Genomic DNA, 17,547 nt, shown 5'->3' with positions numbered 1-17,547 from the left:
GCAGCACACCAGGCCTCCCTGTCCATCACCAACTCCTGGAGTCCACCCAAACCCATGTCCATTGAGTCGGGGATGCCATCCAACCATCTCATCCTCTGTTGTCCCCTTCTCCTCCTGCCTTCTATCATTCCCAGCATCAGGGTCTTTTCCAACGAGTCAATTCTTCCCATCAGGTGGCCAAAGGATTGGAGTTTCAGCTTCAGCATAGGTCCTTCCAATCAATATCCAGGACTGATTTCCTTTAGGATGGACTGGTTGGATCTCCTTGCAGTCCAAGGGACTCTCAAGAGTCTTCTCCAACACCACAGTTCAAAAGCATCAATTCTTCTGCACTCAGCTTTCCTTATAGTCCAACTCTCACATCCGTACATGACTCCTGGAAAAACCAAAGCTTTGACTAGATGGACCTTTGTCGAAAAAGTGATCTCTCTGCTTTTTAATGTGCTGTCTAGGTTGGTCATAGCTTTTCTTCCAAGGAGCAAGCGTCTTTTAATTTCATGGCTGCAGCCACCATCTGCAGTGATTTTGGAGCCCCCCAAAATAGAAGTCTCTCACTGTTTCCACTGTCTCCTCGCCTACCAGGTCGTTACTGCAGTGACTTTTCACCCCTGTTGGGGTCTGTGGGCTCCTCTTGTTGTGGAGCAGGGGCTCTAGGGCGCACAGGCTCTGTTGCTGGGGTGCACAGGCTGTTGCCCCATGGCAGGTGGGATCTTTCATAACCAGGGATTGGAACCGTTGTCCTTTGCATTGCAAGGTAGATTCTTAACCACTGGACCACCAGGGAAGCCCACGCTTTTACTTCTAATACTAGTAATTTGTGTCTTTTTTTTTTTTTTAGCCTGGCTAGAGGCCTTTGTTGTTTAGTCGCTAAGTTGTGTCTGACTCTTTTGGGACACCATAGACTGCAGCACACCAGGCTCCTCTGTCCATGGGATTTCCCAGGCAAGAATTCTGGAGTGGGTTGCACTTCCTTCACCAGGGGATCTTCCCGACCCAGGGATCAAACCCTGATCTCCTGCACTGGCAGGGGGCTTTCTTTACCAATGAGCCACCAGGGAAGACTGACTCGAGGCCTCCTGACTTCCGTGATTTTTTCTAAGATCCAGTTGTTGGTTTCATGATTTCCTCCATTAATTTCCTGTTTTCGTTGCTTTCTGCTCTTTTATTGTTTCTTTTCCTGTCCTTCCTCTGGGTTGACTGTTCTTTTCCTGGTGTCCTAAGTGGAAGCTCAGTTTATTGATTTAGATCTTCCTTCTGTTCTCATCCATGTATTCAGTGCTAGGAATGTCCCTCTGGAGCACTGCTTCGCTGCGGTCCATAAATTCTGATAAGCTGTAATTTCATTTTCAGTTAAAAATATTTTTAGTTTTTTTCCTCTTGATTTCCTGGCTGTGCAGTGTGCTTCAGAACACTGAGACACCTCCGGGAGGCAGACAGTACAATCCCCATTTCACAGATGAAGAAGCTTCACCCAGCCCCACACGGCCGGGAGGTGGCAGAGCTGGGCTGGAGTACCTTCTGCCCGGTCCCGAGGACCAGCCTGGAGCTAGACTCGGCTGATGTCACGAGTGCCTCCATTGCCTGGCCAGCGAGCGCTGAACTGCTACAAGGTCAGGGTTTTGGAGACTGATAACCTGGCTTGGCTGGGCCTGGGATCACTGGCCTTGGGGCCCAGAGGCCAAGGTCACACTCTAGCCTGAGCTGTTGGCTCTCTGACCCTGGGTGTCCCTGGAGCATGGTGGGATCCAAGCAGAGGAACCCCCACCCCAGGCCAAGGAAGCACATGGTCCCCATGCAGAGGGCCCTCCCCAGCTGCGCCTCCAGCCCCAGGGGGCCTGGGCTGCCCCTGGGCTGTCTCAGAACCGCGTGACCCAGTGGTGCGCTCACGGGACGTTTATTTTGTATAGAAAATGAGCCATTTCTTCAGCAATCCACCAAAATGGGGACTCTTCGACCTTGCTGGGCTCGCCTGGTCCTAGATCCCTGGAGGGTCCTCTGGGTGCCCGGGCAGACCAGGGCCCCTGGGAGGGCAGGGCCGTGTGGCCACAGGGTCCCGGGGAGGGCAGGGCCAAGGAAAGCCCACGGGGCAGCAGCAGGGTCCTGGGAGGGCAGGGCCGTGGGAGGGACGCGGGGCCGCAGCAGGGTCCTGGGAGGGCAGGGCCAAGGAAGGGCCACAGGGCCGCAGCAGGGTCCTGGAAGGGCAGGGCCGCGGGGCCGCAGCAGGGTCCTGGAAGGGCAGGGCCGTGGGGCAGCAGGGTCCTGGGGAGGGCAGGGCCGAGGAAGGGCCGTGGGGCCGCAGCAGGGTCCTGGGAGGGCAGGGCCGCGGGGCCGCAGCAGGGTCCTGAGAGGGCAGGGCCGTGGGGCAGCAGGGTCCTGGGGAGGGCAGGGCCGAGGAAGGGCCGTGGGGCCGCAGCAGGGTCCTGGGAGGGCAGGGCCGCGGGGCCGCAGCAGGGTCCTGAGAGGGCAGGGCCGTGGGGCAGCAGGGTCCTGGGGAGGGCAGGGCCGAGGAAGGGCCATGGGGCCGCAGCAGGGTCCTGGGAGGGCAGGGCCACGGGGCTGCAGCAGGGTCCTGGGAGGGCAGGGCCGCGGGGCCGCAGCAGGGTCCTGGGAGGGCAGGGCCGTGGGGCAGCAGGGTCCTGGGGAGGGCAGGGCCGAGGAAGGGCCATGGGGCCGCAGCAGGGTCCTGGGGAGGGCAGGGCTGAGGAAGGGCCACGGGGCCGCAGCAGGGTCCTGGGAGGACAGGGCCACGGGGTCGCAGCAGGGTCCTGGGAGGACAGGGCCACGGGGCCGCAGCAGGGTCCTGGGAGGGCAGGGCCGAGGAAGGGCCACGGGGCCGCAGCAGGATCCTGTGAGGGCAGGGCCGTGGGGCAGCAGGGTCCTGGGGAGGGCAGGGCCGAGGAAGGGCCGTGGGGCTGCAGCAGGGTCCTGGGAGGGCAAGGCCACGGGGCGGCAGCAGGGTCCTGAGAGGGCAGGGCCATGGGGCAGCAGGGTCCTGGGGAGGGCAGGGCTGAGGAAGGGCCGCGGGGCCGCAGCAGGGTCCCTGGGAGGGCAGGGTCCTGGGAGGGCAGGGCCGCGGGGCCACAGGGTCCGGGAGACACTGCTCGGCTGGTCAGTAGCAGTCGGCCTCGTTGTCTCCCAGGACGCCCACGGTGGCCAGCATGTCCTGCAGGAGGGACTGGGGGCTCCTCTCCACGTGATCACTGCTCTTGGCCAGGGTGTCCCGAAGGGCCTCCAGGTCCATGGACCTCAGCACAGCCAGGATGGCCTCGGGCGCCAGCTCCCCCAGGGGCTGACCCTGTTCACCAGCCCGCCACCTCCGCAGGGCGGCCTCCACGGAGGCCACGTTGGGCCTGTCCCCTGCCTCCTGCGGGCTGCCGGGGGGAGTGGCCGTGGCCCTCAGGAAGAGGAGGAGATCACAGGACTTCTGGGCCACGGGGCGGTCACAGTCAAACAAGGAGCGGAAGGCGAACTCGAAGAGCTGGACCTGGCAGAGCGCCCGCAGGGCCCGGGCCGTTATGCTTGGCGGGGCCGCGGCAGAGGAGCCGCGCGGGCCCAGCAGCCGCTCCAGGAACACCAGCGCCAGCTCCAGGCCCTGGACGCGCACCTCCCAGTCCCCATCCTTGCCCGCCGCCCGCAGCACTTGGGCCACGAACCGCTCTGGGTCCTCAGCCACCTCTGCATGGCCATCCCGCAGCCACTCGGTGAAGACCCGCATGACGGCCCGCCGGGGGAAACCCTCCGAGTCCGTGGTCAGGATGAGCAGAAGCGCCTCGAGTGGGGTCTCCTGGAAGACAGAGTGTGGGGAGGGGGGGCCGGGTGCAGGTGCGGCAGGGCAGACCCCCGAGGGACCCCCACAGGAGCGCTGGGGCTCGGCTTGCTCTGCCTCCTTCAAGCCATGTGTCCCTGGGCCCCCCACTTGCTCACCTGTCAAATGGGGGTGACCATGTCCAAGTGACAGGGGAGACTCGCGGGCCCTGCCCACACCCGTGGCAGACCCGCTTCACCCCGGCTGTCAGGGTGCTGGTGAGGGGTGGCCGCGTGGCCGCGGGGTGCACTCTGTCCTACCTGCGGGATGGCCGGTTGCTCAGGGCTGGAGGGGGCAGCGAGCAGCCCCCAGCTGGACAGCTGCCCCACAGCAGCCACTGCGCTTGCACGGACGTAGCTCTCGGGGTCCTGCAGGAGCTGCCTGGTGAGCTCAGGCAACTCCGAGGCCAGCAGCACCTGTCTGAAGCTGGCCTGCCCTGGGGATCCAAGCAGCCACAAGCAGCGCTGAGTCCACGGCCCCGACTCATTCCCCCAAAGGCAGCCGAGGGGGCCCAGGTTCCCACGACCTGGGGCGGTGGGGTGCCAAGGCCACACCAGTCCCCAAACCCCGCACTCACCTCCCCAGTGTCTGGTCACCTGGGTCAGGAACTCGAGGCCCGAGTCCCTCACCTCCCAGCAGGGGCTGCACAGGCGCTTCTGCAGCATGGCGAGGAGCTCTGGGGTGGAGGGACGGCTCAGGGTGGCCTGTGCCCCCTGCCGCCCCTGCCCCACCCATGGACCCTGCCCTGCCCCGCCCTGTACCTCCCTGGGCTCCCCGGGGAGGCGGGGGTTACCTCCGAGGACCAGCTGGGCACAGGGCTCCAGGTCACAGCAGCCGGGAGGCATGGCTGAGCTCAGGAGCCAGCGGAGTGTGGCCTGGAAGGCTTTCTTCAGAACCTGGGGCGGCAGGGTGGGCCAGGGTGAGCCGGCCCCCGCCCCACCCAGCGCCCTCCGCGCCCGCCCAGCCCTGGGGAGTGCGATGGGGACGGTGTGAGACGGGAGAGGGGACCTGGGCCCAGCTTCTGTGAGGCAGGAGCCGCTGGAGGAGGCGGACGGGCATCAACATGAGACAGAGAAGCGGAGGGTGGCTCCCCTCGGGACCCCTGGTTCCGAGCTCAGGCGGGGCCACCAGGGGCCTTTTCCTGAAGGCCTGCCGTCTAACCCCCCACCCCTCCCCACCTGCTCAGCGCACGAGCCGCTGATCCTGCTCCTCACAGCATAACAGCCCTGGGGCTGTGAGAACGGGGAAGCTCGCAGGGACCCTCAGGGCGCTTGGACCCCGCGCATTAGGCCCACTCTGTTCTAGTCTCCATCTCTCAAAGAGAATTCCTGGGAAGACCGGGCCCTCTCTCTGCTTTCCACGGCCCAGCGGCCCCTCCCTCAATCTCCACCAGCACCGGCCCGGCCGAGCCCCAAGCAGCTGCCTGCCCACCCCCGCCTGCCCTGCCCGTACCATGGGGCTGGAATCAGGGCTCATGAGGTACTCCAGCAGGACGGCAAACACCTGTGTCACCAACTCCTGGGGGCCTGAAACGGACGTGGATGGGTGAAGCGCCCAGCCTGCCACCCTGGGGTCTCCCCCGCCCAGAGGTGTCAGCCCAAGGAGAACAGGGGCACAGAGCCCCTCAGTGAGCTGAACCCCAGCCCCTCAGTGAGCTGAACCCCGGCCCCTCAGTGAGCTGAACCCCAGCCCCTCAGTTAGCTGAACCCCGGCCCCTCCTGGGAGGAGACAGGAGAGGACCGTGGTCTCCGGACACCGCTGAGCAATGCCCGAGCTATGCAAGAAAATGCGTTCTCACTTACCCAGCCCCTGAGACAGGACCCCCAGGAAATCCAGGGCAGCTCGCTGGACGCGGACACAGCCCACCAGCATCGTGCACAGGCGGCCGCCCGCCTCGGAGCTGGGGGCTGCTGAGCCGTTGCAGAACCGCAGTATTGTCACCGCAGCCGCAAGCAGGGGCGCCTGGGGCCAGGGCGAGGGGCGCTGGGGCTGGGGCGGGGAGGGAGCGTCAGTGCCAGCCGCAAGTCCCACTGCCAGGGTGGACGCGGGCCGGGCCACACCTACCAGGGGCTGCAGCAGCTCCAGGTGGGCCAGGGCGCTGCACAGCAGACCCACGCACGCTGACTTGGAAGGTGGGAGCGTGTCCACAGCCATCAGGTCGCCTGTGGCCCCCTCCAGCAAGCCTGGGGGGGCAACCGGACACGGCTCCTGGTGAGCAGGCACCTCCCGTGAGGCTGCTGGTCACCAAGTCCCACCAGAGACTGGGCGGGCAGTTCCGAGCAGTGGCCCTGCCAGGTGATGTGTGGTCTGAACCTGTCTGCAGGGCTCTCGAGCGGAATCCCCGCTCTCCCGGCAGCCCGTGCAGGGGCTGGCTTCTGTTGGTTAGAAGGCCCCTCTCTCCCTCGATGAGGGGATACTGGGCACAGTGGGGTCCCCGTGTCTAACCCCCAAACCGCCATGCAGCTGAAGCAAGACGAGCCTCAGCAGAGGAGACCCACTTTCCCGTCACAGAACAGACGGTCTGGGAGGACGCGTGCCAGGCCCGCGTACCCGATGTGGGTCAGGAGCAGCCCACGCGGCCAAGGCCCCGAAAGCCACCACTGACTGCAGGGTCAGCGGCTCCAGGGCCACCCACGCTGACGCCACGGGGCGGGGGCGCTGCCCTGCAGACTCCTAGCGGCACACGAGCCAGGCATGGCCGAGACGACAGCCCACAGCTCTGCCAGCGTCACTCTTGGGTAGGGAGGCGAGCCAGGCACCTCGATGCCCACTAGCCTGCCCTGGCCCCAAGGACACGCTCAGAACCCCAGGTTCTGCCTGCTTGCACCCGTCCGCCCTTCCCCGACAGCCTACCTGGAGTTGCGGGAGCCTGAGTAGCGGCTTCCAGGACACAGGCCAGGGGCTGGAGGAGGACATTGAAGGCCTGGATCCTCAGTGCCTGGGGACTGAAGACAGAGGCCAGGGTGAGGCTGCCCGACCCAGGCACCCTGGCTGCCTTTCTAACACCCCCAGTGAGGCTGGGGCCAGGGGTCAGAGCCAGGGACCGGGAGACAGCGACCCTATAGCCTCCTGATTAGCACTCCACCAGGGGAAGGGGTCCTGGGAGGTCCCTGACCTCACTGCCTGCCCCACATAACATGAATCCTGGCCCTTACCAGTCCTGCAGTTTCAGGATCCCTGCAGCCAGCGGCCCTGCCTGCGTGGGGCTCAGGCGACTGAGGGTTTGTGCTACAGTCTCCCACAGGCCAGGGTCAGAGCTCGGCACGGAAGAGCTGCAGAGGAGGCCCCAGAAGACAGCGTTACTCCTCTGTCCAGCCCACACCATGCCCACTGAGCAGCTGTGCCCAGTGGTGCTGGGCGTGCCCGGCCCAAGACCAGAGGTCATCCCCCCAGTGTGTGGGCTTTCAGACCCCCTGAGGGGTTTCCCCTGACTCGAGGCAGCCTTCCTGGGGAGCCAATGAGCCGCGGCCCCGGGTGTGATGGCTGCCCTGAGACCTCGAAGGAAATGAGAAGTGCCACCCTCCCCCCGCCCACCCTGCAGCTGCGCCTGGGGGCCTGACCGAGCCACGCTGAGGAGGAGATCCACGAGCGTGTGGGGGGCTGGCATGGGGTCCTTCTCGAGCAGGCAGGCCACGAGGGGGCTCAGCTGCACCCAAAGGCCTTGTGTCCAGAGGCCATGGCAGTGCCCAAACGTGGTGGTCAGGACGTGCAGGGCCTGTGTGACCCGTGGGGCGGCATCAGAGCGCAGGCAGTCTTCGAGGTGACACACGATCTTCCGGGCACAGACTGGCCAGTCCCAGGCCTGAGGGCAGACGCGCCCCTCAGCGGGTTCGCGCATGGCCAAGTCCAGGATATGCACCAGGAGCTGCCCGGCGGCGGAGGCCACAAATAGGCTGGGATCTCCCTGCAGGGAGAAGATGGTGTCAACAGCACCTGGGGGGGACAACGGGGCGAGGGGGGAGAGACAGGCTTCAGCTGGGACAGCGCCACGGGGCAGCAGGGACGCTGGGGGCACTGAGGGGCTTCAGAACCTGAATCCTGCCCGCTGGGGAGGCAGGGTGGGAGGTCCAGCCTCCCCCAGCTCAGAGGCTGGAACCAGCTGGGATTCACAGGGCAGGGGCTTGAGAACCCTTGCCACTTTGGAGCCTTCTAACCAGTCTCAAAGCCACCCCTGCTGCTGAGTCTGACCTATAAACCAGAGCACACCGCACAGCCTAGAGGGGCCCCTAACAATTGGTCACCCAGAGTGTTCCTCTCAACAGCCCTGTGACACCATGGCTGCTCTCCTGTTCAGAGGAAGAACCCAGCGAGGCCCAGCACGTCCCGGGGCCCACAGAGCGCGGGGACGGGGAGGGCAGAGGCGCAGGTGGGCGGGCGGGGCACTCACCCGAGTTGGCAAGGAAGCGCAAGGCACTGGGGTGCTGCGCCAGGGAGCGCAGGCCCTGGATCCAGCCGCTGCGCACGGAGGGGGCCACCCAGGCCGCTGCCCCAAGGGGGCCCGGCTCCCCGAAGAGCCCAGGCAGCAGCTCCCCCTGCTGGAAGCAGAGGAGAAAGGAGCCTAGTGAGTCCGGCTCGGCCTTCCAGGGAAGAGAACTTGGGAAGGAAAGGCTGGGCGTCACACTCAGGCTCCGACCCTGCCACAGTCTGCTCCAGAAGCCCCTCCCACAACGAACACCGCCAAACGACCCCTCTGACCGTGACACCCCATGCCTGAAGGCCCAGCAGGCCTCCACAGCCCACTGGGCTCTGCGCTTGGCACGCGGGGCACGCGCCCTCCTCTAGGTGTCCTCCACCCCAGACTCCCTGGCACACCCCGTGTGTCAGGCCTACCCTGCACACACACCTGCTCAAAGCCCTTCCGATCCAGCTGCGAGCCCGCTGCCCCCTGAAGCTGACTCCCGCCCCTCGCACGCAGCGGGCAGTGCCCGACTCCCCACTCAGTGGCCATTCACGCACGGGTGTCCACCTACAGCACAACAGCGCGCCGCCCTCATCCCCTGCCACGTGCCCGAGATTCCCGATCCCCACAGGGCCCAGTACAGTGAGTGGGAAACCCAGGGGCTGCCTCTTTACCCCGGAGCCCCTCCCTGGGGTCGTGACTTGCTCAGAGCCTTGTCTATCTTGACAATAAAGTGCTGGCCCCCACCCTCGAGGGACAGGATCCCTCTAGTACTCTCAGACTCTCAGACTCCGGGTGAGGGATCCCCGGGCCGAGGAGATGCTCTTTCAATCACGGGAGGATGAGTCTGACCACGTGATGGCCTTACCAGCGCCACTGCTGGTAGCAGCCCACAGGGAGGCCCTCTGTGGGATCACCCGTCATCTAAATTGCCCCCCCAAAGTTACAGCCCTCCTGGGGGCAGCCTGTAGCCAGTGGGAGGGCACCAAGGCTCAGCCCCCAGCCTCATGTTAGCTGTTCGCACACCCCCTGCCCAGATGGGGCCTGTGCTGAGGATCTCGCAGACAAGTGGCCCTGGGGTTCTGTGAAAGGGCAGCTGAAAAAGCAACAGGAGCCCAAGCCAGTGCCAGGGGCCCAGGGCACAGGGCAAGCTCCCTCTGCGACGCAGGGCCCAAACCTGCCATGTCCCTTGTCCCCGTGTGCAGGGGCCAGCCACCAGACAGAAGGGCAGCCTGTGGCCTGCTAAGCGTCCACAGCCACGGTTGGCCGTGGGAAGGAAAAAGAGGACGTGGAGAAGAAGAGGCGGGAGCCAGGGAGCCCCCAGGAAGTCAGAGAAGCCGGGAAATCCACGTGACTGGGACCAAGGCTCTGCTTTCACAGAAGCAGAGGGTGTGACTGACCACGCCACCAGCCCGGGTTTTCAGGGTCCACTCTGAGCCCCACTGGCCCTGGCGGGTTCCTCTACTGAGCCTTCGCCGTCTCCTCACCTGGAGACAGAGGTGATGGCTCCTGACCTGCTTACTGGCCAGGGCTCTCAGGATAACCCGAACGTGATTCTGGAAACTCTGAGGTATGTACAGAAGGATGATCAGACATGAAGTCATTTCCTACAACAGGCTTCGGTGTAGAACACCCTGGAAAGTCTGCCCCACAGTTAGCAGGGGTGGGCAGGGCCCCGGGAGGTGGCACTGCTGAACTGAGGGCCACCCTCGAAGGGTGCAAAGGCCCAACCGCAGCTCTGTCTGAGTCCAAAAAGTTCACCCTTCACCCCGATCCGCTCCTGGTGAGTTTTTCAAAGGAAGACTATACCCAAGAATACAAACCCTGTGGAACACATCAAGGTACGGGGGTGAAGCGAGTTTCAGAGACTCGGGGGTCACGACAGCCACCACTGCCCTGTGGGCCTGCAGGAGAAAGGGGGCCACAGGGGGGAGACCCAGGCTCACCTGAAGGTGCTGGAAGCAGTTCTCCTGGGCTGCGAATACCCCTGCGAGGCGGAGCGCAAAGGACAGGGTTCTGGGACTCAGGTCCTGGGCTCTCAGTGCATGGAACAGCAGCTCTACCAGGCAGGGGTGTTCCTGCAGTAACAGGAGACTGGAGCCTGGGGACAGGCCCAGCCGGGAGGCACGTTAAAAGGGCACAGTGCCTGCCTCCAAGAGGGACCATCCTTCTGGCAACTCCCAGACCCCCTCTCTCAGGCTGTTAGACTCAGCAGTCCAATTGGGAGGAAGTATTTGCAACAACTGCTTCAAGAGATTCATTACTCTAACTCAACGACGCCTCGACGACAGGCAAGGGACTTGGACCGGAAATACAAATGGCCGGCGAACCTGAAAAGACGTTCTGTCCTGCTGATTATGAAGGAAAGACATAGATAAGAGCAGCAGGCAATCTTCAGCTCTCCAGTGGGCAATTTTATCTTAAACGGACAGCACTAAAGCAAGACACACAGGGAACAGGTATTCCTCTCCAGACACGGAACCTGAAATGTCTACACACCACAGCAGCACTACTCACAACAGCCAAGAGAGGAAAGTGCCCTAAACGTCCGCAGACGAATGGATAAAGAAAATGCGGCTCCACTGCATACGTACAATGGAACACCCCTCAGTCATAGAAAGAATGAAACAATGCCGTTTGCAACAACAAGGACGGACCTAGAGATTACTGTCCTAAGTGAAGTAAGTCAGACAAATACCGTCTGATATCACTTACATGTGGCATCTAAAAAACGATACAAATTAACTTATCTGCAAGAGAGAAGCAGATTCACAAAGGAAGCAAACTTATGGTTCCTAAGGGGAAGGTAAGGGGAAGGTGGGGGGATAAATTAGGAGTTTATTTAAAATAAACAAGGACCTACCCTATAGCACAGGGAATTGTATCCAACATCCTGTAATAAACTATAATGGAAAACACTCTGAAAAAGAGTGTGTGTGTGTGTGTACACGCACCTATTGTTGTTGTTTAGTCACTAAGTCGTTTCTGACTTTGTGACCCGATGGACTGTAGCCTGCCAGGCTCCTCTGTCCATGGGCTTCTACAGGCAGGAATACTGGAGTGGGTTTTCATTTCCTTCTCCAGGGGATCTTTCTGACCCAGGGATTGAACCTGAGTCTCCTGTACTGGCAGGTGGACTTTACTGAGCCACCAGGGAAGCCTATATACCCTAACCCTAACACTAATTTGTGGGTGAGGAAATATTATGAAAAGCCAGGGGGAATCTCTAAGATGCAGAGGGACGACCCCAGACAGACAGCCTCTTCCTAGCACAGGGGAGTCCTGCACCCTCCGGCCTCCGGGGAGAGTCAGCAGCCGCCCTCACCCTACCTGCTTCAGTGACTGCTTTAAACCAGTCCAGCAGCTTCTCCAAACAAGTGTCATCTGCCACGGGCTGCCTGGGGTCTGCCAGGACGGCACAGAGAGCCGGGAGGAGCCGGGCACACTCTGGGTCCATGATGGGGCTGGGGTTCCTGCAGAGGAGATGTCAGGCAGGGCCAGACCCCACCCGCCTAGTCACAGGCAGCCCCCAGCCCCACCAGGCCCCAGGACTTTCACCTCAGGCCAGGTGATGACTCTTCAGAGGGAAACTCCCAGCTGCCAGGACGGCTGGTGAAACCTCGGCTGGGGTGGGATTGGAGGTTGTCAAGAGCAAACTGGAGCCCTCGAGTCTGGCAGTGGAGAAGGGAGTCTGGGGTAAACCATGCGGCCTCAGGAGCTCAAAGGCAGCCAACTCTGGACTCTGGTGGGAGGAAATGAGCGTGAAATCGATCTAGGCTGCAGGCCTGTCAGAGCCAGGGGCGCATGCGCGCTCTGGGGCCAGCCACGTGTAGGAGGCTGAGCGGCTTAGTCAGTCAGAGCAGTAAGGGTCTCAGTCCAGCTGGGAGGTGCCTGTCTTTCTGTCTGTCCCTCCCAGGGTCAGTGTGAAAACCCTGCCGCCAGCAGTGTGCGGAGGGGAAGGCGCTCTGCCAATGCCGGTTCCTCCGGGGACTGCAAGCGCACCTACGACTCTGGCCTGGGAGGGGGCCCGTCGGGTCTGTGGTCAGGGAGGGCTCTCGCCGGAGGACGGGGTGGCCAGTGACTCTGTCTGCCGGGGTCAGAAGCAAGCCTGGGACGTCCGTCTGTCCATCCCCGGCCAGGCTAAGTTCTCGAGGAAGGCGCCCTCCCCGTGGCCCCCACGGAGGACGCCAGGCCGGGGCTGCGGTGGTGCTGGGGCCCAGTCCAGCGGCGCGCACGCGGGCCCCAGGCGGTTCTACGGCCCGGGAGGCCCTGGCCGCTCACCTCGACCCCGCCGGGCCCTCCACGGCGGCCGCGATCCCTCCCCGGGCGCGCGCCTCAGCCGCTTCGCTTCCCTCAGCCGCCGCGGGCCCCGCCGCGGGCCGCGCGACCTGCCGGGACTGGAGGAGGCGAGGACGGCCCTGGAGGCCGCCCTGACAGCCCCGCAGGCCCAGGCTCAGGGAGCGGGCTCAGGGTGAGCGGGACGAGCCGCCGCCAAGCCCGCCGCCTGGGCCGCGCGCCAACCCGGTTGCTCAGAGGCGTGCGCACAGGAACCCGGCGAGCTCTGCGCGCGGCCGGCGCGGCTCGCGGCGGAAGGGGCGTGGTCTGGCGGGGGCGTGGCCTGATGGGGCGTGGCCTGGCGGGGCGGGCCGCGCGGCTGGCGCTCCTTCCTCCGCCTACAGAGGGGCTTAGTCAGAATTCATTTACTGTCCCTGCCCCACCAGCGTCACCATCCTACCGCGGCGGAAGGGGCGTGGCCTGGCGGGGGCGCGGCCTGGCGGGGCGTGGCCTGGCTTGCCGCGCGGCAGGCGCTCCTTCCTCCACCTACGGAGGGGTTTCATCCAGACTAGACTCAGAATGCTTTTACTGTCCCTGCCCCACCAGCGTCACCATCCTACCACGCCACCTGCCCGGTGTGCGGACTCCTTCATCCGTGTCACACTGCGCGCACTCTGGAACCCGCAGCTGCTCTAAACACTGGTTCAGTTCAGTTCAGTTCAGGCGCTCAGTCGTGTCCGACTCTCCGCGACCCCATGAACCGCAGCCTGCCAGGCCTCCCTGTCCATCACCAACTCCCGGAGTTCACTCAAACCCATGTCCATGGAGTCGGTGATGCCATCCAGTCATCTCATCCTCTGTCACCACCTTCTCCCCCCGCCTTCAATCTTTCCCAGCATCAGGGTCTTTTCCAGTGAGTCAGTTCTTCGCATCAGATGCCCAAAGTATTGGAGTTTCAGCTTCAGCATCAGTCCCTCCAGTGAACACCCGGGACTGATCTCCTTTATGATGGACTGGTTGGATCTCCTTGCAGTCCAAGGGACTCCCAAGAGTCTTCTCCAACACCACAGTTCAAAAGCATCCATTCCTCGGCGCTCTTTCCGTTTATATTAGAGGACACAAGAACAGAGACTCTCCGGGCACCAAATACCTTCTGATTAATCACCTGTTGTGTGCCAGACACTGTTCCAAGGGACAGCGGTACAGTCGGGAGCAAAACAAAGCCCTGCCCCAGAGACCTTACATTCTAGACAAGGGGAATTCTTGTAGATAATAAAGGTCAGGGGGCTGGAAAAATACAGCAGGGCAGAGGAACAGAGTAAATGCCCTTGGAAGCCTGTAGGAAGAGAAAGGGCAGATTATGCTTGCTAATAGTTTAAATGAATCTTGCAGCCTAACAGGCCCAAAGATCTTCATGATACACGCTGAATACAGTGAGTGTAAACTATTTTTTTTCTTGTCCTGTGACTGCGTTATGACCCTTGAGCCTAAGTTTGTTTGTTTGTTTTTGTTCTCTGAGTACATTATAGGATAGGCTACCCACTCCAGTATCCTTGGGCTTCCCTTGTGGCTCAGCTGGTAACGAATCCTCCTGCAATGCCGGAGACCTGGGTTCGATCTCTCGGTTGGGAAGATCGCCTGGAGAAGGGAAAGGCTACCGACTCCAGTATTCTGGCCTGGAGAACTCCATGGACTATATGGACCATGGAGTTGCAAAGAGTCAGACCCGACTGAGCGACTTTTTTTCTTTTTTTTTACATCATAACCCTTGAGCCTAAGATCCGAGATCAGGAATATGGTTTCTCAATGCCGGGCGTTCAGAGCTAGTAGGCTGTGGACGCGGCACAGGCTCCGAGTCCCTTTCAGCGTTAGCCTGCTAAATATTTATTAATGACAGCTCTGGTGACAAGGGCGCTGTTTCAGCCCCGCCCCGCTCTCCGCCTCACACTCTGGGCGCGCAGCCGGTCGGTCCGAGGGTGTCCCCGGGCACACGTTTAGTCGGCCGGGCTCGCCACATCCGGGGCTCGGCGGGCTGGCGCGGTTGCCATGGAAGCGGGGTGGCGGCGGGCGCGCGGGCAGGCGGAGAGGCCGCGGGCAGCCGGGCGGCCTGCGGAGCCCCAGGACCGGACGGCCGCGCCCGGGGGCGACCGGACGGCCGCGCCATGTCGCTGGGCAGCGCGGAGCCGGCCTCGGAGACGGTAAGCGCGGCGGGCGGGCGCGGCCGTCACTGTTGCCGCATAAGGGCGGGCCGCCTCCGGTTCCCCGCGCGCCCCCGGCCAGGCCGCCGCCTGCAGGAAGCGCCCCCGGCCTCCGCGCCCTCGCCGCTCGGCGCCTGCGGAGCCTGCGAGCGCGGCCCGCCGGGCAGACGGAGCTCACCGCGTACGTGCCGCCCGCGCGGCGGCTCCCGGGGCCGCGGACGGGGGGCGGACCCTCGCCGTGCGGGGCGCGAGGGAGGAGCCGCAGCGCCGGGCCGGGCAGGCTCTCCGAGGGGCGTCGGCGGCCCGCTGTAGACGCCGCCGTGCGTGGATAAACTGCATTCCGGTGGCGGGGCGCCGGTCTCGGGGTCGGGGTGAGGGGAACAAGGCAAAAAACAAACAAACCCAAAGCGGATCGTGCCTCAGGCCGGAAAGTGCCCCGCAGAAAATAAAACAGCCCGCGTAAGGGAGGCGGGGTGGCCGGCTGCTTCAGATTGGGTGCCGGGAGCAGCGCCTGACAAGTTGCGGTGTCCTGACGGCCCCGATGAAAAGGAGGCACCGGGTGAAGGTCTGAGACTCCGGGGCCATCAGGTGCAAAGGTCCTGAGGTGGGAAAGTGCAGGGTTCCAGGGCGCGAAAGAGCGCTTGCTGGGATCTCACTGGGCGACCCGTGTGGATGGAGGGGAGCCGTGGACCTGACCTCGGAGAGCCTTGCAGGCAGTGGTCCGGGTCTGAATTCGCTCCTGCCACAGTGGGAAGGCTTTGGAGGGCTCCAGACAGAGGGAGCTTGACTCACGGTTGCTTCCTTCACTGGGAGGAGATGGCAGAACCCGGCAGGGCTGCCCAGCGCTCTCCCCAAGTTGGGGCTCAGGGCTCCTGCCACTTGTCCCCCAAGGCACCAAGTCCTGGCTCACCTGGAAGGGGTGCCGCCTGCGCTGGTCTCAGTTACTGCTCCTTCACCTTTAAAAAGTAGCTCCTTATACTGTGACTGTAAAGGTTATTCATGCCCAGTAAAGAAAGTCAATTACCCGTAATCTAACTGCCTACAGAAAACCACAGTTAATCTTTGGTACATTTCTTTATGATAATTTTTCAACGCATTTTTTTCTTCCCATATGGCTTTTAAAACTTGGGATCCTATTTATATTGTTTCGTAATTCTTGCCGTTTAATTTACTGTTAGCATCTTCCCATACCTACCTTTTCAAAAACATGTTTTACAAACTAAATTTATATATATGTGTGTGTAACTGAACTGATTTGTTGTACACCTCAAACGAATGCAACATTGTAAATCAACTATAATTCCGTTTAAAAAAAAGAAAGAGAAATACATCAAACAGATAACAACAAATGCTGTATGATCTCACTTATATACGGAATCTCAAAACGCTGAATTCTAAACAGCAAGGACTGACTGTATAGCACAGGGAATTACCTTCAATATCTTATAACCTATAAGGGAAAAGAATCTGAAAAAAAGTATGTATGTAATATAACCAGATCACTTTACTGTACACCTGAAGCTAATATAGTAAGTCAACTATACTTCACTTTAAAAAAATTTTAAACTCTTAATCTGGGGGACTTCCATGGTGGGTCCAGTGGCTAATGCTCTTCGCTCCCAATGCAGGAGGTCTGGGTTCGATCCCTGGTCAGGGAACTAGATTCCAAGTGCCAGGACTAAGAGTTCACATGCCACAACTAAAGATCCCATGTATCGCCACTAAAAAGATTCCACGTGCCCCAAGGAAGATCAAAGATCCTGTGTGCTGAAACCAAGACCCAACACAACCAAACAAAGAAAGAAATATTTTTTTAAATAAATAAAGTGAAAAAATAAAAACTCTACTTGGGAATTCCCCGGTGGTCCAGTGATTAGGACCCTTGAGCTTCCACTGCAGGGGACACGGGTTTGATCCCTGGTCAGGAAACTAAGGTCCCACATGACCTGCAACACAACCAAAATAAATAAATATATATGTAAAAATCTTCACAAGTAATATTCATGCAAAAATGGAAAGATAATATTTTTAAAAATAAAAAATAAAACCTCTAACCTAATCAGTTCAGTTCAGTCGCTCAGTCATGTCCGACTTTTTGTGACCCCATGGACTGCCGCACGCCAGGCCTCCCTATCCATCATCCACTCCTGGAGCTTACTCAAAGTCATGTCCGTTGAATCGGTGATGCCATCCAACCATCTCATCCTCTGTTGTTCCCTTCTCCTCCCGCCTTCAACCTTTCCCAGCATCAGGGTCTTTTCCAGTGAGTCAACTCTTCCCATCAGGTGGCCAAAGGATTGCAGTTTCAGCTTCAGCATCAGTCCTTCCAATGTATATTTAGGACTGATCTCCTTTAGGATGAACTGGTTGGATCTCCTTGCAGGCCAAGGGACTCTCAGGAGTCTTCTCCAACACCACAGTTCAAAAGCATCAATTCTTTGGCACTAAGCCTTCTTTATGGTTCAGTTCTCACATCCATACATGACTACAGGAAAAACCATAGCTTTGACTAGATGAACCTTTGTCGGCCAAGTAATGTCTCCGCTTTTTAATATGCTGTCTAGATTGGTCATAACTTTTCCTCCAGAGAGCAAGCGTCTTTTAATTTCATGGCAACAGTCACCATCTGCAGTGATTTTGGAACTCAGAAAAATAAAGTCAGCCACTATTTGCACAGTTTCCCCATCTATTTGCCATGAACTGATGGGACCAGATGCCATGATCTTAGTTTTCTGAATGTTGAGTTTTAAGCCAACTTTTTAAACTCTCCTCTTTCATTTTCATCAAGAGGTTCTAACCTAATAGGATACTCCTATTTTAACCCTCCACTTCCTTCCTTTTCAACTTCCCTGTTGGCTCAGACAGTAAAG

General features: G+C 60.6%; 2 protein-coding genes across 19 annotated transcripts in view; one reads left to right on the top strand and one right to left on the bottom strand.

The window, feature by feature from the left end:
- Nucleotides 1–3,109: 3,109 nt before the first annotated feature.
- Nucleotides 3,110–12,783, bottom strand: BRAT1 (BRCA1 associated ATM activator 1). 9 transcript variants are annotated; one of them, XM_055410413.2, is made up of 15 exons: nucleotides 12,486–12,783; nucleotides 11,763–11,946; nucleotides 11,535–11,677; nucleotides 10,151–10,305; nucleotides 8,193–8,340; nucleotides 7,366–7,738; nucleotides 6,961–7,077; nucleotides 6,659–6,750; nucleotides 5,870–5,988; nucleotides 5,608–5,794; nucleotides 5,258–5,331; nucleotides 4,599–4,701; nucleotides 4,383–4,481; nucleotides 4,066–4,241; nucleotides 3,110–3,784 (listed from the first exon to the last, which is right to left on the bottom strand). In XM_055410413.2, exons 3-15 carry the CDS (start codon nucleotides 11,659–11,661, stop codon nucleotides 3,110–3,112), a joined length of 2,445 nt encoding a protein of 814 aa, XP_055266388.2. In that variant the 5' UTR covers nucleotides 11,662–11,677; nucleotides 11,763–11,946; nucleotides 12,486–12,783. The 9 variants fall into 9 exon arrangements, with proteins under 9 accessions (XP_055266388.2, XP_088689055.1, XP_088689052.1 ...); XM_088832929.1 differs by having other exon boundaries at nucleotides 5,258–5,328; nucleotides 5,644–5,794; XM_088832926.1 differs by having other exon boundaries at nucleotides 5,608–5,988.
- A 1,713-nt stretch (nucleotides 12,784–14,496) lies between these two features.
- The window catches only part of IQCE (IQ motif containing E), a 41,594-nt gene continuing 38,543 nt past the window's right edge, over nucleotides 14,497–17,547 (top strand). For 2 of the 10 annotated variants that reach the window (XM_088833229.1, XM_088833230.1), the window contains exon 1: nucleotides 14,498–14,677. In XM_088833229.1, the coding sequence (XP_088689355.1) occupies nucleotides 14,642–14,677 (36 nt within the window). In that variant the 5' untranslated portion in view covers nucleotides 14,498–14,641. Of the gene's footprint in view, nucleotides 14,678–14,746; nucleotides 14,859–17,547 lie in introns of those variants that run through there. The other 8 variants (XM_088833227.1, XM_088833233.1, XR_016036638.1 and 5 more) reach the window with 7 other exon arrangements.

Source organism: Moschus berezovskii, chromosome 27, assembly GCF_049115385.1.
Source record: "Moschus berezovskii isolate FMDL1 chromosome 27, NW_MosBer_1.0, whole genome shotgun sequence".
NCBI classification, from domain to species: Eukaryota; Metazoa; Chordata; class Mammalia; order Artiodactyla; family Moschidae; genus Moschus; species Moschus berezovskii.
Note: the sequence above shows the minus strand (reverse complement) of the source record. Positions and strands in the feature narration are given on the sequence as shown.